Genomic DNA, 21,989 nt, shown 5'->3' with positions numbered 1-21,989 from the left:
GGACTGCAGGTTCGGCATGTACAAGGTGCCGAGCAGTGGTCGAAGCTGGTGCATTTAGATGAACGTGTGTGTCTGGGCCATCGTAAGTAGGGAGTGACGAAGTGAGAAATGCCTGGGAATGTGGGCAGTTGGCCAAATCACATGAGGCCTTGAAGACTTGGCAAGGATCTGGTATTTTATCCTATGGGATTGGATGCCATGGGCAGATGTGAAACGGAGAAGTGATGTGAACAAGGTCACTGGCTGCTGTGTGTGGAATGGAGGAGACAAGGCTGGAGGTAGGAAGGTGAGTTGCAGTGGGTCAGATGGGAAATGATGAATTGGGCCAGGCTGAGAGGCAGAGATGGAAAGAAGAGGTGGGATTTGAGAGGGACTTCGGGACAGACCCTACGCAGGAGGAAGGTGGGTTAGATATGGAGGGTGGAGAAAGGACACGGAGTGGCTTCAGTCACCTGGCGGGGAAAGGTGTAACCATAGGGGAGGTCCTGAATGGAAGTCCACCAAGTCGCAAAGTGGAGGGCAGGCGGGGAGAGACTGAGGAACTGAGCCTTGAGCCGGGCCTGGAAGGAAAAGTAGGAGGGTGGAAGGGCTTTCCAGGAGGGGAAGCAGCAGAATCCGGAAGAAGTGGGAAGGAGCTTGCCTCATGCCAGGTGGGCAGCATCGCGTGAGGGAAGGAGTGAGGGAGTGAGCAAGTCCTACTGAGCCATAGGGTGTGTGACATGAGTAGGGGAGCAAGGGTGGGGCCTGATTTGGCCAGGTCTCTGCAGCCGCCAGGAGGCATCAGCTTTGATGTCCCAGATAGTGGGCGCTCTTACCAGCAGCCAGCCTGCCAGTGGCCCGTCTCTCAACATCCCAGGTCCGTGCCAGACAAGACATGAGTGAGTGGCACAAAGTTTGTGCTTTTTACTGACAACCCGTTCCAATGATAGTATGGGGTGTTTACAGAGCAAGTCTCTGGCTCCTGAGGCCCAGACTTGTATTTTCAACTGCCCATCTGACAGCTATCTCTACTTGGGTATATATCCGGCATCTCAGATTTAAAACGCCCAAGACAGACACCTCCAGTGCCCTCCACCCTGGTCCTATTTCTACCTGGGTGCTCCCCAGCAGAGTACGGACACTCACCCCTCCACTTATTAAGGCAAAACTGAGGAGGCATCACTGATGTCTCATTTCACATCCAAGCGAGAGTCAGTCCTGTAAGTCCCACCTCTAGAAAAATTCAGAATCTGTCCACATCTACTGTCCACCATGACCACTCCAGTCGAGCCCCAGCTGTGTCCTAAACTACAGCAGACACCTTCTCAATTGGCTGGCTGTTTCCCCTCTTGTCTGCCAGGCAGCCCATTCTCCACAGATCAGCCAAAGTGATCTGTGCGAAACACAAATCAGATAAAGCCTCCCCTTAATGAAAACCCTCTGGGCCCCCCCCCCCACTGCTTCAGAACAACATGGAAACCACCTCTGTGACATCCAAGCCAGCATAAGGCTCTGACCTCATCTTCCACCACAGATTTCTTCCTCTCTTTCCCTGCTCTCTTCTCCCCAAACACACTGGTTTTCTGTTTCCAGAACAGATAATCTTGTACCTGCCTCAGGGCCTTTGCACGTACAATTTGCTCTCTCTTTGGAACATTTTCCCATTAGTCTTCTCATGGTTCAGGTCTTGGTTCAAGTGTTACCATCCTACTGATGTTCCTCCCCTGCTGCTCTCCCTTATTATCACCTATTTTGTTCTTTAACCTGTGACACAGAAATAGCTATTTGCTTATTTTCTGTCTCCCCCCATTAGAATATAAGTTGGAAGAGAGCTGCTTCTTGCCTGACCTGCTCAGTGCTCTAACTCCCTCTCCTAGAACAACACTAGGAACACAGTGGGAGCTCAATAAATATTTGTTCAACCAATGAATAAATGCTTTGCATGTGGTTCCTGGTCTTCTTGAGATGAGAGATAAGTGACGACCTACAGGAAGAGTTACCCAAGAATGCAATGGAGGAAATGGTGACTCTGAAAACTGATTTGCAGCTTATCTGATAAAATGATTTTTGCTGAAGTATTGCTGGATGACAATATGCTTCCCAGTGATGCTGGCCTCTAAGAGGGCTCTAGAAAGACAAAGACACGGTCCACGTGGTGGTCTTCCCAGGACCAAAACAGAGGGCAGATGAGGAGCTGTTTGAAGATTGGAGGTGGTTTCTTGTGGTTCCCTCTAAATTTGTCATGTAAGTGATCGAGGACTTCTCCATCACCAAATGCACATTCATCTTCCCCAGTCATATGTGACCCCCCCAAGACATACACTCCCTAACATTAAACCTCCCCTTGCGGAGCTGTGTTTCTTCTTATCTTGTTCAGATATTTCAGAAGGACTTAGGAAATGACCGACTGACCAGTTTGAGGAATTCCACCGAAGTTTGCAAAAACAAAGCACCTATAAAAACTCTAGTATTTCACCATAAATCTTCATAAATTAGAGTAAAGGCCAACCATAGAATAGGATTTATCCACTGAAGTGACAATTGTGAAATTTAAGGACCAACTTAGAAAATATTTATGACTATAATTTTAGGTTTTCCCCTGGTATAAATATTATAAGCACCACTATGTCAAAGTTATCCAAGAAGAAAAAAGATGAAAAGGGACAGTTACTGTATTAAGGGATTATGATGGATTTTTCCTTTATGTTTCCAAACATTTTCTGAAGTGATTATACACACACACACATGAAAATATTAAGATTAAATACAATGTCTTTGTGTAGTTGCCTCTTTCTCAACCATGCAGCCTCATTCCTGAACCACGTCAAGCGTGGGGATGATACAGGCATAAATAAGGGAGGAAAGAATCATAAAATCAATAATGGTCAACATTGCTCCAACTTCATACGCTCCAAGCATCTGCTAAGCATATGCTATTTACTACTCATAATTTTTTCCCCTTAGGTGAAGAAACTCAAGTCTTAAGAGGTTAAGAAGCTGGTCTAAGGTCACAGGGCTGGCAAAGGACAGAGAAAGGTATCAAACCCTAGTGTGATTCCACAACCTATGCCCTCTGCACCTCACCAGTGAGGACAACACTCTTACAGATACTGAACCATTATGTTTTAAAGGCCGGCTGCTTCTAAGTGTGAGTCAGGAGGTTTCTGATACCAGGGGAGGCAGGGGCTGACCTCTCTGTCAGGGCAAGAGCTGAATGTGTCTCCTCCCACGGCAGCATATTAAGAGCAGGAGTCACCTATCAGACCACAGAGACTTCTGGAAAGAAGATAGAGTCAGGAAGAGGGGAAGAAAGCCTGCTCACTGAGGAGGGCAGGGGAGGATTATAGGATGGGTGGGAAGGGTGTGGGGCCGGGAGATTGAGGGAAGCCCTGGAATGGACCCTTGGCCACTCTTCACTTGTGTCTCTGACAGAAGTCACTGGGCAGGGGTCCTAGTGATTCTGTAGGGCAGTCATCCTGGTCAAGAGGTAGTGTGGTTTCCTTGAGAGGCTTGATCACCCCCTGCCCCAGTAGCCCTCACTGCCTGTGTTATGGATGCTGGTTAACCACTGCAGCTATGAAATGGGGCCCATGGGGGCCAGGCAGGGGGACCTTATGGTCAAGGCCCAGGATCTACCCACCAACCCTGGAGCCAGACAGAAGGTGAGGCAGGGACAGAGGGGTCCATAGGAAGCCAAGGGACCATGGCCAGTGCTCCCTGTGAGCAAGGCTCAGGCCCACAGAAGGAAGAGGCTTTCCCCTGCAGAGCTCAGCCTGGCACCACTGATGAGACAGTGGCTGTCAGAAGAACACAGGAACATTGCCTCCTCTCCAGCTGCTGGGTGCCTCCAAGAAGCTCACACACGCAGGCAGACTGGGAGTTGGTGGGCAGATCTTGACCCACTGATAACTACCTAAAGACACTGTTCGATTTTTTTTAGTCCACTAAATTACCAATGGCATTTGGTTATTCAAGGTTTTCTCTTCACTGACCAATGAGGAGGGGGGTTCCTGAGGGAGGCCGATTTAGCGCACCCCCCCCCCCAACATTTACGTCCCCGCGCTGCCACTTCTATTGCCCGGTTTGAGTGCCTGCCACGTGCCACACACCCCACGACCTCTGCACCCCCTCTCCTCAGTATCAGAGCAATAGAAATGCCCTCCAGCCCAGGTCTCCCGTGGACTAGCCGGGGGACCAGAGCCCTCTGAGCCTCAGCCTTCTCAACAAACAGAAATTCTGATCCCTCTGGCCGCAGAGTGTCCGGCACTTAGAATGCCCTCAGTAACAGCTGTCACTGGGTCAAGGAGGCAGGAAAGGACAGGTGAGGGGGGGTGAGGGTGAAGACATTCCTCTGGGCAGGAAAGGAAGGAACAAAAACTCAACCTCTTAACTCCACCGTGATGCGGCTGATCTCGTTCAGGGTCAGCAAAGTGGGGGTAAAATTTACGGGGTAGGAGCCCTGTCCCCAGGAATGCAGACATACCTGAGCACCCCAGAGGGCCATGGGAAGCAGAGGTGGGTGGCGAGGAACTTTCCCGGTCCCGTGGATGCTCTAACTCATTGACCTTTCTTTCTGACCTGCTGTCTTCTTCATTCTCTTACAGGTTCTGGGCGCGTCCCCCTCTCTGGGCCTCAGGATGGACTGTGTGGAGCTGGGGTTGGTCGTTCACACTGAGGCGTCTGGACATCCTCAGGAAATGTCAAGGGAGTTTTGCGAAAATGTGGAACAATGCCATTGGACTCCTCGGGAAGATAAATGAGCCTGATGAATTATTACGGAGGTGAAAGATGTCAGGGCTGAGCTGAAGGAATCCCACGTCTCTGTGAATATTCAAACAATCTGGACCTATTTTGGTGGAGAGAATGTTCGTGTGTTGTGTGAAAGGAAAGCAGGGAGCTAGGATGACGCTTTTGGTCAGGGGAGGCCTGCCTTTCCGAGCTGGCTGCAGGCTCAGAGATGGCTGCTCCCGGCTCAGCAGCTATTTTTAAACTTGTGAAACCCAGCCTGTTAGTGGGTGGAACAGGGCTGGAGGTGAGGTGACTGAGGCTGTCCTGGTTCCTGAGGGAGGAGAAGCCACTCTCTGGCTCTTAGCTGACACCCCCACATCGCTCCACTGAGCCCCCAAAATAAATACCTGGCATGGTGTTCAGGGCCGACGGAAGGGGCCCCAAGGCCAGAAGAGAATTTAAAAATTCACTCTGTATCTCATCTGAGCTCTTCCGTTGGTTTAATGCATGCTGTGTCTGGCAACTGAGAGAGAATGCATCATAGCTCCGTAACCGCTAACCTAAAGACAAAACCCAAACACTCGGTGCATCCTGTTGACGAGGGTTTGAAAATGTCCATTCGAAGATGCGTCTTTTAGTCTCTGAGCATGTGGGCTCTGAGTGACCCGGCATCGTCTCTAGTTGGGGACACCCCGTGACCTCCCCTGTTTCCGGGCTCTCGTTCCTGAGGCTGTGGTGTTCCAAGCAGAGACTGTCTGTGACCTAAGCCGATGGCGAATCAGAAACCCAGAGGCGGCTGGACCCACATCTCACGGACCGGAGGCCTGTGCGGAAAGCGTCGTTTCCCCGGTTTGCCTTTTTCTGTAAGAAGAGTAAGAGTAGGAGAAAGCTGAAGAGTGGCACCGTCTGGCCTCACCTCTCCCTGCCCCAGATATGCCCCTTGGCGCAAGGATTATTTTAAGCTGAAGGCAACTGAAAAGAAGCAGGTACGAGAAAAGCCCTCTGCCCTCCCCCTCTTTGCCTAAAAGCGGGACAAACGTTTACAGATGTGTCTGTCCTTCCCTGGCCGCCAGCAAGGATGGAAGTTAATCAGCGGAGACAACACCTGAACCTCATCACCCCAGAGAAGCACCAGAGGAACTCTCCTGACAGACTTGACTAACTAGCCACCCTAGAAATTCAAGGTCCTTTTCCTTTATCTTGTCACTTCTCTAGAAATGCATTGCTCCGGGTGTCTGGGTGGCTCAGTCCATTAAGCGTCTGCCTTTGGCTCGGGTCATGATCCCAGGGTCCTGGGATCGAGACCTACATTGGGCTCCTTGCTCAGCAGGGAGCCCATTTCTCCCTCTATTTGCAGCTCCCTCTGCTTGTGCTCTTTCTCTCTTAAATGAATAACAAAAAATCTTAAATAAAAATATATTGCTCCTTTGCTAAGGTGCTATGTAATCCAAAACACTGAGCACCCCATTAGTTACTCCTGACCAAGTGTCCCCGTGTTCTCTGACCACACACATGTTAATGTACTTCTGTTGGTGCCTTTCTGTCTTTGGTCCCTCTAATTCACAGGACAGCAGGCAGAGAAACTGAGATGGGTAGAGAAAGAGATTTTTTTGTTCCCTACCGTGCTATTTGGAAAACATAGCGTGAATGACAGTAATAATAATGATAAAAGCAAGCACACATGCACATGCATGCACACACACGCACACAGGTCGCTGCACAGAGGAGGCATTTGGAAAATGACCTGCAGAGTCGCTGGATCTCTTGTCAACATGGCATTCGGCCATTTACTAAGCATGGCCATTTATGAGGGACCTTATTTCTGGAAATCTTTATTAGAAGCCGATGCCAGCAAATGATTGGGGGAAATGTATTTACTTGTAGAGTAAATAGGCAGCGGCCAGATATGACTATAATATTTTACTTTTTATTTTGCCACAAAGAGAAGAAGCTCGAGGTTGGAAGAAAAAGAAGTTCTGTGGATGAAGACATCTGGTCTACAAGGAAATTTGAAGCCAAGCTCCCTCGATGTCTAAGAGAAAGCCATCTGTGTGACCCAAAAGAACTTCTGACTACAGGAGAACTTTCAGAACGCTGGGGGAAACCCAGATTAGATCAGGTACTGGCTAGTGATGATTGAACACAAGTCAATTAAATACCTAACTGTACCTACATGTTCTCATTTTCTTTTTCTTCTTTCTTTCTTGCTTCCCTTTTTTTTTTAATTTTTTTTTTTTTGAGAGAGAGAGAGGGTGGGGTGGGAAGAGAGAGAGAGAGAGAATCTTCAGCAGGCTCCACGTCTAGCTTGGAGCCCAATGTGAGGCTGGATCTGATGACCCTGAGATCATGATGGGAGCCCAAACCAAGAGTTGGCCCTCAAATGACCAAGGCACCCAGGCGTCCCTTGTTCTCATTTTCTTAATCTTACCCTAAAATTTAGAAATTAAAAAAAAATTTTAACGAAATTTTAAAGATAAAATATAGATATCAGAAGGGGGGTAATTTAAAACTTTTTTTGGTCAGTGTTTTTCAGGCTTAGCGAAGACAAAGGAGGGCCCAGGCACGGCGATTCAGAGCCCTCTACCCTGCGCAGTGCATCCTGGAGGGTACCTGAAAGAGGCTGCGATGCCTCACGGAGTGGGAGTGGGACCCAGAATGGGTGCTGATTCTAAGCAGCCAACTCGTCAGATCCTGGGTCAAGGCTGACCTGGTGCTAGTTGGTGGTGGCAGAGCTGGTGGTGCAGCGTAGAAGCCAGAACTCCCCGAAAAGTGAGTGGAGAGAGCAGCCTTATCAGAGAGAGGCCTGGATGTGGGGCTGCAGAGAGGGGACCCAGGGCTTCCCTTCCCCTGCCTCCCTTCTTCCTGCCCTCCAAGACCCTCTCCTTGCTTGGTGACCTTCCAGAGTCCCAACTTCAGGGCTGCTCCAAGGCAGAAGCATGGTGACAGGAGAGAGGGGGTGAGGGAGGAGATGGGCGATGAGGGAGCAGAAGGTAAGCTGAGGTCAAAGCACAAACTGACATGCCCCACCTCACCCTCCCACCCCTTCCAGTGGGACATACACGGCATTCCTCAGGCCCTCCTAGTTGCCCTTAGAATAAGGAGAGGGAAAAACAAATGGTAAAAGATTAGAGATCACAGCCGTGAAAGACACGAATGTCCTAATGACTTAGTGATATACAAGGAAAAAGCATTCTTATCAATAGTATAACATTCAGAGACCCAAAACTCAATTTCCTGGTGCCCTAATACCACCCTCCCTTCTATGAGTGATGTGGGAAACCAAGGCAGAAGGAAATGTAAACAAAGTTATGTTCCTTTATGACCTTCAGCCTATTGATGAGGACTTGTGAGAGAGGATCACATTCCTCCAGGAAGCTCCTTACTAGAAGGAAAAATAACCTTAATTTGACACAATCCAGGCCTCCAGTATCCTGAGGTCTTCTTTAGCATATGAAAGTTCTTTTGGATAACTCCCTTTTTCTTTACCTCCCCCAGCTCCCAAGTACATAATCAGCCACTCCTCACAACCCCTGAGCAGCAGCTCTTTCGGCCCACCTCTCACCCGCCACCCCCTCCCCCTCCCCGGCCAGGCCCTGGCCCCATGCTTTAATAAAACCACCTTTTTGCGCCAAAGACGTCTTAGAATTCTTTCTTGGCCAGGGACTCAGGACCTCTCAACATTCCAAAACAACATCTTGTGGAACCGCCCCCACCCCCCCCCCCCGCCCCCGCCCCAGTGACCTCCTCTCCTGCTCCAAGTATAGATGACTTGAGCCTCACCCACCCCAGTCCACACCTGCTTCTCACTTCAGGACTCTGCTCCAGCTCCCAGGAAGAAATGCCAGACACAGCTCTTCTTCCAGGAGAGAAGATGAAGCCAATTTTGACCAAATCTTCCTGGTCTTGGTCATCTGTGTCTGTGTCTCCCCGACGGGGGTGGGGTCTGTGAGGTAGGGAGAGGCTGAGACAACAGTGCTTTTCAGAGTGCTATTTTGGTCAGGACAGTTGTGGAGAGGGTGTGAAATCAAGGTAGAGGGTCTTACGTCTTAAACTTCTCCGGAAAGAAGTGGGGAAGTGGTGATTTTAGTTAATAATGTTGTATTGTGTGTTTGAAACTTGCTAAGATAGTAAATCCCATCCTGTTGCCCAAGAGCATGCGCATGCGCGCCCACATACACACTGGTAACCACGTGAGTGACTGATGGGTTAATTAACTTGATTGTGGTAATCAGGTTACAGCGTGTACATGTATCACATCATCATGTTGTATACCTTTTTTTAAAAAAAAGATTTTATTTATTTATTTGAGAGAGAGAGATTGAGTGGAAGGGACAGAGGGAGAAGCAAATTCCCTTTGGAGTAGGGCCAGACTCCCCTGCGGAGCAGGGAGTGGGTCACAGGACTCTGTCCAGAGACTGGGATCAGGGCCTGAGCTAAACACAGACTGTTAACTGAGTGAGCTACACAGGCGGCCGCCTTGTACTCCTTTTAATGACAACATTGAACAACCTAAAATATATTAAAAATTTATAAAAGATTTTATTTATTAATTTGACAGAGGTGGAGGGAACACAAGCAGGGGAAGTTGGGGGCGGGGAGAATCAGGCTTCCGGTGGAGCAGGGAGCCCCATGTGGGACTCCATCCCAGTACTGGGATCATGACCTGAGCTGAAGGCACCTGCTTAACCAACTGAGCCACCCAGACACCCCAATAGATAAAATTGTTATTTGTCAATCACATCTCAATGAAGCTGGGAAAATAGAAGCAAGTCAGAAGGTGACTGGACAGTGTCCCTAGTGTCACACTGGCTCGAACTGCCATCCTCTGTGGTGGCTTCTACTTGAGTCCTGAAGCTCCTTCCCTGCAGACCCTCAGGGGCTTAACCCGGTGAACAGCCGGGGAGAAGCCTTCAAGTCTTGCACAGGTCTGTGTCAGGGAGTATCTGAATGTGTTTTCCCTTTAGAAATGAGGAATGTCTCCAGGTTTCCTCTAGCAAAATCCACTTCCCCTGCAAAATCCACTTCCTGCATATTACAAATAAAAGGCAAGCAAGTGAACTTTAACCTCAGCCAAAACACAAGTTCTTGTCCTGGGGGACTTGTGCCCAGAAATCCCCAAGGGCGAGGGCCAGCCCCTTCCCCACCAGTCCTACAGAGCGCCCCACTCCCCTGGGCTGCAGGAGGCTCAGTCACTCCCCGCAGGATTCTTTTTTTTTTTTTTTTTTTTAATTTTTATTTATTTATTTGACAGAAATAGAGATCACAAGGAGGCAGAGAGGCAGGCAGAGGTGGAAGGGAAAGCAGGCTCCCTCTGAGCAGAAAGCCTGAGATGTGGGGCTTGATCCCAGAACCCCGAGATCATGACCTGAGCTGAACGCAGAGGCTTAACCCACTGAGCCACCCAGGCACACCTCCCCGCAGCATTCTTGGTGAATGCTGGCGGGGAATGGCTACAATCAGCATTGTGAGTTCTGAACTTAAATACATACAGAATTAAATATTTATAACGGGTCCCCGCCACTGCCCATGACGGTGCTGGTCTCATTGGACTCATTTCTGCCTGTGTGGTCCCCTCCCTCACCGAGGGAGGGGCTGGGTTTGAGTGTGGTGTGGGGCAGGGGCTTGGTCAATGCTTCTGAAAGGTGGAGGAGGATTCGAGGAAGGAACAGTTGTGGAGAGGGACCGGGATCAACTGAAGCAATTCCTGGTGACAGCGCATCTGGCCCCTTGGTGTGGCATTAATATGCATCTGCTTTACCACATGGAGGAAGTTTTGACTTCGTTCTGTGAAATGTAAGCATTTTAATGAGAAGCATATTCATGTTGATGAATTTTTATCTAGACAATATTTTATGAAAAAAGCCTAAAGTTGATAATGGGAGTGGTAATTGGGAGTGGTAAATGGGTAATTGATAAATGGGAATCAGAGTAGGGGAGGAGAGGCTGTATATTCCTGTTTCATTCCAATTGCTGGTAACAGGAATGTGTTTTTTAAATACAAAATTTATGTAAACTTAAAATTGAAGAGAGAAAGGGAGAAAAGTATTTTCCAGAGCCAGTTCAATGACACCAATTTAATGTCTTGACTGATTTTCAATAGAATAACACTGAGCTGTTTTCCACTTATCATCATTGGGATCAAGTCTTTTCCATGGACATGAAATTTTACCTATTATAGTGGGGGGAGGACAAGGTTTTCTCCTCATCTTAGGTCCTTGGCTGGAGCTCTGTAACAAAAGACAAATCAACGGGGCGCCTAGGTGGCTCAGTGGATTAAAGCCTCTGCCTTCGGCTCAGGTCATGATTCCATGCTCTGCTCAGCGGGGAGCCTGCTTCCCGTTCTCTCTGCCTGCCTCTCTGCCTACTTGTAATCTCTGTCTGTCAAATAAATAAATAAAATCTTTAAAAAAAAAAAAGACAAATCAACAAGAGAAAAACAGAAATTTTAACAGGTTAAAAAAAATATATAAGGGAACCCTCACAAAGAAAAATGAGGATCAAACACTTAGATGTACTGTCAGACAAAGGGTAGTAAATAGTGAAAATGTGGCAAGACAAGGGGCTTAAGCTAGGGCAGTTAATTTTGGAAAAGTAACTAGCTCATTTAACCAGGTGTGCTGGACAGATTCCTCTCTGCCTCAACGCCTCATCTTATAAGGACCTATTTTATATTTTTATATTTTAGCAAGAGGTTTTCATTGAGGTTAAACAAAAACCTTGTTGTTTAACCCTTAAACTGTCCCTGTTCCCTTTCCCCCAGGGAACCTACTTAAAAACAAGTCCTGGAAACCAGCTCCAGGTAACAAAGCCCAGATACAAGGGTGGGTCAGGCTGGGTGGAAACATCCATCAGTGGGGGCGCATACTGTCTTCCTAGCCAAGGAGCCTTTTTGGTGCCAATCCTAATCAAGGTGTAATAGGCTAGTTCAAATGTCTACTAGAGGAAGTTGTAATTCAATTGGTCACCTAGCATTATTGTGGAGTTTCCTGTGTGTGTTACAATCTCATTGGCCACCTGTGAGTGGCCAGGCCTGACCGCATGGCCTTTGCCCTTAAAAGCTAGTCTGTGAAACAGAGAAGGGTCGCCCTCTCTTGTAAGAGAGGACCCATTATTGGGGCATAACAATCTCTGGTGATAAAAATGTTTCTTTCCTCCTGGTATTGGGAGGGCATCTTCCACTTGGGAGTTTTACCTCCAGCTTTCAGAAGAGAAAGGAAGATCTGGTATCCATCCTGCACCAGCTGTTTTTTTTTTTTTTTTTTAAGTGCCTTTTACTCAAAACAATCAACATGTCAGAGATAGAAAACTCAATAAAGGGGCACCTGGGTGGCTCAGTTGTTAAGCATCTGCTTTCTGCTCAGGTCAGGATCCCAGGGTCGTGGGATTGAGCCCTGTGTCCGGCTCCCTGCTCAGTGGAAAGCCTGCTTCTCCCTCTCCCACTCCCCTAGCTTGTGTTCCTTCTCTCACTGTCTCCCTGTCAAATAAATAAATAAAATCTTTGAAAAAAAAAAAAAAAAGGACCCAGCTTTAAGGGTGTGCACTTAGCATTATGCTCTCCCCCTAACCCCTTCCACACACACTGAGGAGTTCTTCATGAAGAGCAGGAAATGGGACAAGGTTTGGCTTGAGTTAAAATTTCCCTCATTCCAGGGGCCAGAATGCAGACAGAGTTGGAAAGGAAGGTAGCTCAGGGCTGGCGTGTGCCTGAAGCTATGGTCTAGGAAACATTTTGGCCCCTAGCACCCTGGTACCCAGGCCTTGCAGTGAGTGGCTATGGGCTGGTGACCATGGCAGGAGCTGAGGAACCGAGAGGGGTCCTGAACCAGCAAAATGGCGGACCAGCCCAAACCACCTGCCCCAGGGGAGGGGAGTGGAGTGTGTGTGTGTGTGAGTGCGCGCGCGCGCGCGCGCATCAATAAGCCCCCTTAGCTTCATTTCCCGAGAACGAGCACAGGGGCACATCAGAGACCAGCTGTCAGTGGGGTCCACAGTCAGCTGGCCCAGACCACCCAGCAGTGGGCAAAGAGGACAACCCCAGAGTAGCCGGAGCATCTGTAGTTCACCATTGCGGCCCTGGGCTGAGCACATGGTCGGAAGCAGGCCCATGCTGGGGTTGCTGGTGCTACAACAGTGACACCATGTGGCACTGAGAGCAAAAACAGCTGAGGTTGTCCTGTTTCCTCAAGATTTTAAGGGCCACGACCCACCATCTTTGGACTAGCAAGCATCCCTGGAGGTTTTGTGGTGATCACTGATGGAAGAAATCCAGGGAGGAAAAACATTTATTTATTCTTTTTTTAAGTATGCTCCAAGCTGGGACTTGAACTCACAACCCTGAGATCATGAGTCAGATGCTTAACACACTAAACCACACAGGTACCCCAAGAATGACACATTTCGAAGCTGGACTAGGTAGAAGCCTGAAGTCAACTACATTGATAATTAAAAACAATTTAATCTCAATTTGAATGCCAAGCTAGGGGAGTGATTATATGCTTTTACCTCAGGCACTAATCATCACCCCTTTGTGTAGCTAAAGATCATGTCAAACACCAACAGTCAAGTTATGGAAACTTCCTGACATCCAGAAGAGCTCTCATCCCCTTCCCAGAGGAGATGGACTCATGAATGCTCATGCTTTCTCCAGAAGAGAGGGCTCCTCCCCTTCCTGTTGCCTACTCCAGTAAATGTTCTGTCATCCACCCAATTGCTCAATGGATTAGTCAGGACTGTTTCAGTTGTAGGTATTAGGAGCAAGCTTAAGGATCAAGAGTAACTTATTGCCACATCTAGCTGGGAGAGACACAGGTTTAGCTCAGAGAATTGAGAAATGAACATCTTGGCAAGTCGAGGAAGGAGGGAATGTGGGATTTGAAGCAATAGAACTCTGGCTCCCGTGTCCTCTTCCTCTGCTTCTCTTTGCCCTTGACTTCATTCTCTCCTAATGTGAACAGTCCCCTTCCACCTGTGGGGGATATAGTCACTGGCAGCCCAAATTTAGCAAGCCCCACATCAAGGGGGAAAGTTTGTTTGTTTGTTTGTTTGTTTGTTTTAACTGGGTACCTTTATCCCAGAGAAAGTCTCTGATCAGCTTGCTTGAGTTCAGTCTCAGTACCTGGGCTAATCTGCAGTGTCAACAAGATGACACACTGCGTGATAGGCCAGCCCTGGCTACACCCTCTCGCCTGAGGCCACTGGGCCCAGCTTGTTGACAGAGAAGAGTGATGGGAATCCTTGTTAGGGGAGCACAAATCAAAAAGTAGTAGAGTCCACTATACGGATGTTGATATCCCTAGCATTTTCAAATAAACTCTCAAGTGAAGATTTATGTACCTACAAAAAAGGGCATGAATCCGAAGAGTGTGGTTCAATGTATTTTCACTGTTGAGCACACCTACAGAATCAGCACCCTGATCAAGAAGCAGAACATTATCAGTATCCCAGAAACCCTCCTTATGCACTGCTCTCCTAAACACTGGAGGTCAACAGTAAGCAGATCAAATTTTTCAATTCATTTCATCTATTTTGGAACTTTATAAAAATGGAATCATTCAGGGGCACCTGGGTGGCTCAGTGGGTTAAAGCCTCTGCCTTCGGCTTGGGTCATGGTCTCAGGGTCCTGGGATCACGCCCCACACTGGCCTCTCTGCTCAGCAGGGAGCCTGCCTCCCCTCTCTCTCTGCCTGCCTCTCTGCCTACTTGTGATCTCTGTCAAATAAATAAAATCTTAAAAAAAAAAAAAGCAATCATTCAGTATTCTTCGTTTATGCCTGGCTTCTTAAACTCAACGTTATGTTGATGAAATCCAACCAGATTGTTGTGTGTAGATGCACGGTGTTCATTTTTTTTTTTTTTTAAGATTTTATGTATTTATTTGACAGAGAGATCACAAGTAGGCAGAGAGGCAGGCAGAGAGAGAGAGAGAGAGGAGGAATCAGGCTCCCCGCCGAGCAGAGAGCCCGATGTGGGACTCGATCCCAGGACCTTGAGATCATGACCTGAGCCGAAGGCAGTGGCTTAACCCACTGAGCCACCCAGACGCCCCACGGTGTTCATTTTTACAGCTATATTCGGTTGCATGACTACACCAAGATTCATTTATCCATTTTATTGCTGATAGACATCCTAGCCATAAAGAGAGAGATTCCAAGTCCTATGGGATGGAGATAGTAGTTCAATGAGAAGCTTTTTGCAGTCCTCTGAATTATGTACTTCCTTGAATATATATGCACGTGTTGGTTAGTAATTAACATTTAAGGTTGCTGCCTGGGTTTTAAAGCATGCTTTGTGGAATGGTTTACAGTGACCGCAGGTCCTTTGGATTTGCAATCCACTGCGCCCCTCCTTTTTTTTTTTTTTTTTTTTTTTTTTGGTCATTGGGTAACAAAGCCCCCTGGTGGCGGCTGCCTAAACTGCAGCCATGCCTCCTGGAATTTAATTGCCTGCTTTTCAAACCAAGCATTGTATTAAGTATCACAACCCAGGATGTAACTTTTACTTGAGCCAAGTATCACTTATGTAAATAAAACTGCTCCGTCTTAATCTCACAATCAGGATACAGGCCCACCTCTAAAATAATGATAACATGTTAAGAATAACAACTCTCATTTATTAGTACCTGTGTGCTGATCTTATGGCAACTTCTTCACATACGGTGTTCTGTGTAATCCTTAAGCAAGGTTGCGAAGTGTTTACTGCTGTCTGCTTTTAGAGATGAGAAAACAGACAAGTTCAATAAGCATCTCAAGGTACACAGACCAGGATTTGGACTCCAGCTCTCCCATGGTCCTGGTTTCTAACACCTTCTACGATGAGATGCCTCACTATTCAAGTTTACGCTCCAGGTTCCTTGCCTCTAGACCAGACGCCTCCCCAGGACGGCTGGAGAAGAGCTTGTGCTCCCTTCTGTGGCTCTCTGCTTGGAGGCAAATGCTTCTAGCTCCTCTTCCTATATCTCCCTCTGCCCATGAGGAGGTGACAGGCATGCCTGCTTTCCCTTGTCCATTTACACAAGCGGGATACAATTTTCTCATTAGTAGAAGGCTGAGACATTGGGACGCCGGGGTGGCTCAGTTGGTTAAATGTCTGCCTTTGACTCAGATCACAATCCCAGGGTCCTAGGATCTAGCTCCATGTCATCTTCGGGCTCCTTGCTCAGTGGGAGCCTGCTTCTCCCCATGCCTGCTCTGTCTGCCCCTCTCCCCCGCTTGTGTTTACTCTCTCTCTCTCTCTGACAAATAAATAAATAAAATATTTAAAAATAGAAAAAAGAAGAAGCTCGAGAAACTGCCTGGGTCTTGTACTAGGGAATGGGTTAAAACACCAAAGGTCAAGAGTTACGTGGAGTTTTCTCCATCTCCCTGCATCTGTAGGATGTCAGGGCCTATTCTCTGCCCTTGCTTACTGCTCATGACAAGGTGCTAGGACAACCAATCTTTCCTGGTATGCCTGGACTTGCTGTGTCCTTGCACTGATGTTCCAAAGTCCCAGGAACTCCCTCAGTCCTGAGCAAGTTGACTTCCCCTCTCAATCCTGAGCAGTTAGGACCCAAGTTGTGCCATGGATTCAGCAGCTCCAGAGCCTGTGGGAGGATAGACATTCTTTAAGCCTCCTGGCTTGTGAGAGGCCACTATCCGAGCTCTGCACTGGGAGTGAGAATCATCAGGGGGCTTGTCCTGCCTCCGAAGATGGGCTTTAGCGGCACGTGAGTTCTGCAGGTTGCCTGGGTTTGGACCTGGGCTCCTCCTCTCACTGGCTCCGTGGCCATGGGCAAGTGATTTCATGACCTCCAGCCTCACGGCCTAACTTACAGCACAGCACCTACCTTATCAGGCTAGCGTGAGAAATTAAAAAAAAAAAATGTGAAGAGTTGGGCTCACAGGTCATGCTCAATAAATGGTAGCCATTGCTGGTCCTCCTGGTTTTTGCATCAGTTGTGAGAACAGCAAGCTACGATGGTATCCCAGGTAGTGAGCCTCGTTCTTTTATTTATTTTTATTATGGGATGTTTCATAATACCAAAGAATAGATATCCTACACATTCACATGTAGGACGTCAAAAGTAATCAGGATGCCTGGGTGGCTCAGTCGGTTAAGCATCTGCCTTTGGCTCAGGTCATGATCCCAGGGTCTTGGGATCAAGTTCTGCATCGGGCTCTTTGCTCAGCGGGGAGCCTGCTTCTCCCTCTGCCTGCCATTCCCCCTGCTTGTGCTCTCTCTCTATCTCACTGTCTGACAAATAAATAAATACAATCTTTAAAAAAAAAAAAAAACCCACACATATATCTAAGTACTCACCACCCCTACCCAACCCCGGCTCCCCCCACCCCCACCTGGCTGGAGACAGAATATTGCCGATGAAGCTGCTGGTGTGCCCCTCAGTGATCATAACTTCCCTGCAAGGGTAACAACTAATCTGAATTTGTGTTTATCATTTTCCTGACTTCAGTTATATGTTTACTACATACATGTATGACCCTAAATAAGATATTGTTAAGTTTTGGATATTTGGGTACTAATCCAAATGCAACTATACTTTCTGGTTTCACTCTATGTTTTGTTTTGGGGGATTCATCCAGATCACTGTCCAAAGTTCATTTTTCATTAAAGTTCATGGTTCATCAAAGTTCATAGTTCATTATTTGCCCTTGCTATATAGTGTTCTGCTGTCTGAGAATACTAATTTATTTCTCCATTCCCTTATTGATGGACATTTGGATTTAGCTTTTGGGGAACGTGACTAGTGCTGCCAGAGTCTCGTACATGTCTCCTGGGACACATGTGCACAAGTGGCTCCAGAGTATAAACCTGATCCTAAAATTCTTCGTTGATTGCCCAGAGGCAAAGGCCTACTTTTTCTTCACCTCAAGGTTCTGAGCCCAACATTCTCCTCTCCATTAAACTCTTGTTTCTTATACATTAGTTAGGATTCACGATGTGGGCCACAAAAATCCCAACTCAGGTGAGATTAAGCCAAAAAATGGGGGGAGAGGGGAGAAACGTATTAGAATGAATGATTGAATAGTCAGGAGGGTGACTGATTTAAACTTGGACTTGACACTGTTGACACAGCTCTGGACCTGACCTCTGTCTTCCCTCCATCCTTGGACAGGCTTTTCCCTTCTCATGGCCAGATGGTGGTACTCACTTCAGCCTCAGGTCTGCCCAAGTTCAAGTCCAGTGGGAGAAAGTGCCCATCTCTGTGGTCCTAAAAAAGTCTCTCAGTGTCTCTCTGGCTCTTCACCTACTTATCTCTAAGCCAGTCTCTGTGGGCTGCTCTGTGGGTCTGACTGCCAGGCCTAGTTACACACCCACCCCAGACAGGGGGTGGCCAGTCAAAGCCCTAAGGTCCTGGGTTGAGAATGGAGGAGAGGGGTGTTCCTCACAGGGAAATAGGTACCATTCCTAAAAGAAGGATAATGACCACAAGATGAACGTCAAGTGCCCTGAGCTTGTCGTGTGACCTTGGTGAAGTTCCATCATATCCTCAAGTGTTACTTTCTTTATCTGGGGGTGAGAGTGATGAGCTAAAGGTCTGAGATCTGGTCAGGACTCTGGACTCTGCCTGCATGGGCTCTGGCCGCCTTGTCATTCTCCTCCTTGCTATTCCTGTGCCTTTTAAAAACACAGCTGATGGGGCATTGTAGCAACTCTTGCAACTCTTGATCTCAGGGTCATGAGTTCAAGTCCCATGTTGGGTGTGGAGCCTACCTAAAAACAAACAATCAAACAAATAAAACCACTGCTGGGCCTGACCTCCTCAGAACTTTGTATATTGGCATTTGTTGCTCCCGTCTTCCAGAACATTTCCCTAGTTTAAGGGTCAAAAATACCAGACTGTGGTTCTGAGCACATTCCTCTGGTGGACAGCATGATTTTGGAGGTAGCTCACCACAGGATGACTTCTCAACCCAAGCCCACCACCACAAAGGCCAGAAGCCTTTCTAAAGCTCTCACCATGCTCACCACCCCCATTCTTTTAGGCTACAAACTCTTTCAACATCTTCTGTGGAACTTTAACCCCCATGATGCCCCTGAATCTGATCTATCATAGAGTTTTCTCTAGAATGTCCCTCAGACCCTCTCTGTGGTTCTCCCTGCTTGCTCACATTGACAAAGCTGGCAGCCATATTGTGACCTGCCCTGTGGACAGGCCCAGTGATAGGAAACCAGGGGTGGCCTTGAGCCAACAGCCCACTGGGACCCGAGTCCTTCGAGTGGCCACATGTGTTGGCTTGGAAGCAGACCCTTCCTGGCGGGGCCTTGAGCTGATTGTCATGGATGGCGTGGCCAACACTCTGTCTGCAGATGGCTAGCTACATCCTGCCTGGATTCTGAGCCCACAGGCACAGAACGAGCTCCAGGAAATGGTTATGAAGAAATGGAGACAGCAGGACTCCTTATCTTGTTTTTGAACTATAAGGAAATGAGTCTAAGATTTCCCCATTCAGGAGGATGGGGCATTTTTTCTTCTTCTCATAGATACTGTATTAGTCAGGGTTATTCAGAGAAACAGAACCAACAGGAGATACATATATAAATATATGTATATGACAAAGAGGGGGAGAAAAAGGGAGAGAGGAGGAGGGGGGAGAGTGGGTAGAGGGAGAGAGAGATAATTATTTACACTGAGGAATTGCCTCATATAATTGGGCCTCATAAAGCATTTGGGAGTCCAAAATCTGTAGGGAAGGCTGGTAGGCTGGAGACTCAGGGAAGAGTTTCAAGGCATCCAAATGTAGTGTGCTAGTAAAATTCCCTCTTGCTGGGGGAGTCAGTTGATGTCCTATTAAGGCCTTCCGCTGATTAGATGAGGCCCATATATGTTGTGGAGAATAATTGGTTTTACTCAAACTCCACCAATTTAGAGGTGTCTGGGTGGCTCAGTGGGTTAAAACCTCTGCCTTTGGCTCGGGTCATGATCCCAAGGTCCTGGGATCAAGCCCCTCATCGGGCTCTCTGCTCAGCAGGGAGCCTGCTTCCTCCTCTCTCTGTCTCTGCCTGCCTCTCTGCTTACTTGTGACCTCTCTGTCAAATAAATAAATAAAATCTTTAAAAAAAAAAAAAAACTCCACCAATTTTAATGTTAACCTCATCCAAAACTCACCTTTGCAGAAACATCTAGAACACTGACCAAATATCCAGGCATTGTGACCCAGCCAAGTTGACAGAATTAACCATCAGAGATACCCCCTATCAGGTTAAGTGAATGTGTTTCTATTCTTAATTTATAAAGAACTTTTCGTCAATCTTGAGTTTGTATTGAATTTTACCAATTTTTAAATTATTTTCTTTTATATTATTATTCTCATTTGTTCTATGCATTGTTAAATAGACTATGACAGGAACATGAACTATCTCTCAGTTCACTCTTTGTTTGGTATTCCCACTGCCACCACCTGTGCTGGGCAGAGAGCAGATTGCCAGCACAGGCCCAGGGGCAGTGATGGGGCAACTTATAGGGCCTTCCTGTCCCTGCGGAAAGCTCTGGACCTGGTCCACGAGGGGCCCACAGGCTGTAGCAAGGAGCTTGCACAATTGATTTGGAGTCCGTGGGTGCCTGAGTTGCAGTCTTCACTCAGGTTAGAATGGGCTGATGAGACCTCAGGCAGTCAGGGAAGCTGGAATAACAGCAACTCATCATGGGTTAGGAAGGGAGGGGGCAGGGGGAGACAGACACACTCATATGCCCACATGCACCCTCATGCACCAGGTGTGGCCTTGAGCCTCAGCCTAGCCCACTCGAGGCTGCATGGAACTCCTCCGCCCTCTCTCTGGCTTTAGGGAAAGTTCCTGAAATGGAACAAATCTTTTATTATTATTTTTTTCCTACTTGTGCTCCTCTCACTCCCCAGAACATAGGTGCACTGCATCACCCAAGCTGCAAAGTTGAGGGATAGTCCTCCCTACTGCCCAGTCTGCCCAGGCCTTCTTTTTTTTTTTTTTTTTAATTTATTTTTTATTTTCAGTGTAACAGTATTCATTATTTTTGCACCACACCCAGTGCTCCACACAATCCGTGCCCTCTATAATACCCACCACCTGGTTCCCCCAACCTCCCACACCCCGCCCCTTCAAAACCCTCAGATTGGTTTTCAGAGTCCATAGTCTCTCATGGTTCACCTCCCCTTCCAATTTCCCCCAACTCCCTTCTCCTCTCTATCTCCCCATGTCCTCCATGCTATTTGTTATGCTCCACAAATAAGTGAAACCATATGATAATTGACTCTCTCATCTTGACTTATTTCACTCAGCATAATCTCTTCCAGTCCCGTCCATGTTGCTACAAAAGTTGGGTATTCGTCCTTTCTGATGGAGGCATAATACTCCATAGTGTATATGGACCACATCTTCCTTATCCATTCGTCCATTGAAAGGCACCTTGGTTCTTTCCACAGTTTAGCGACCGTGGCCATTGCTGCTATAAACATTGGGGTACAGATGGCCCTTCTTTTCACTACATCTGTATCTTTGGGGTAAATACCCAGTAGTGCAATGGCAGGGTCATAGGGAAGTTGTATTTTTAATTTCTTGAGGAATCTCCACACTGTTTTCCAAAGAGGCTGCACCAACTTGCATTCCCACCAACAGTGTAAGAGGGTTCCCCTTTCTCCACATCCCCTCCAACACATGTTGTTTCCTATCTTGCTAATTTTGGCCATTCTAACTGGTGTAAGGTGATATCTCAATGTGGTTTTTAATTTGAATCTCCCAGATGGCTAGTGATGATGAACATTTTTTCATGTGTCTGATAGCCATTTGTATGTCTTCATTGGAGAAGTGTCTGTTCATATCTTCTGCTTATTTTTTGATATGATTGTCTGTTTTGTGTGTGTTGAGTTTGAGTTCTTTATAGATCCTGGATATCAACCTTTTGTCTGTACTGTCATTTGCAAATATCTTCTCCCATTCCATGGGTTGCCTCTTTGTTTTCTTGACTGTTTCCTTTGCTGTGCAGAAGCTTTTGAGTATGATGAAGTCCCAAAAATTCATTTTTGCTTTTGTTTCCTTTGCCTTTGGAGACATATCTTGAAAGAAGTTGCTGTAGCCAATATCGAAGAGGTTACTGCCTATGTTCTCCTCTAGGATTCTGATGGATTCCTGTCTCACATTGAGGTCTTTTATCCATTTTGAGTTTATCTTTGTGTACGGTCTAAGAGAATGGTCGAGTTTCATTCTTCTACATATAGCTGTCAGTTTTCCCAGCATCATTTATTGAAGAGACTGTCTTTTTTCCACTGTATATTTTTTCCTGTTTTATCGAAGATTATTTGACCATAGAG

At 47.2% G+C, this 21,989-nt stretch overlaps 1 protein-coding gene and 1 long non-coding RNA gene across 6 annotated transcripts in view; one reads left to right on the top strand and one right to left on the bottom strand.

Moving 5' to 3' along the window:
• Positions 1–4,919, bottom strand: part of PLA2G4E (phospholipase A2 group IVE) — a 61,410-nt gene extending 56,491 nt beyond the window's left edge. For 2 of the 5 annotated variants that reach the window (XM_082735481.1, XM_082735479.1), the window contains exon 1: positions 4,463–4,918. Coding sequence is in view for 1 of the 5 variants with exons in the window: in XM_082735476.1 (XP_082591602.1) it covers positions 4,463–4,483 (21 nt within the window). In the remaining 4 variants the exon portion in view is untranslated. Of the gene's footprint in view, positions 1–4,462 lie in introns of all 5 variants that reach the window. The other 3 variants (XM_082735475.1, XM_082735477.1, XM_082735476.1) reach the window with 3 other exon arrangements.
• A 684-nt stretch (positions 4,920–5,603) lies between these two features.
• Positions 5,604–6,867, top strand: LOC309867115. Its single transcript, XR_014312982.1, has 3 exons — positions 5,604–5,693; positions 5,781–5,891; positions 6,651–6,867. It is a non-coding gene; the product is annotated as an uncharacterized lncRNA (long non-coding RNA).
• The last annotated feature ends 15,122 nt before the right edge of the window (positions 6,868–21,989 follow it).

The sequence above is a fragment of the Mustela nivalis genome, assembly GCF_964662115.1.
Source record: "Mustela nivalis genome assembly, chromosome: 6".
NCBI classification, from domain to species: Eukaryota; Metazoa; Chordata; class Mammalia; order Carnivora; family Mustelidae; genus Mustela; species Mustela nivalis.
Note: the sequence above shows the minus strand (reverse complement) of the source record. Positions and strands in the feature narration are given on the sequence as shown.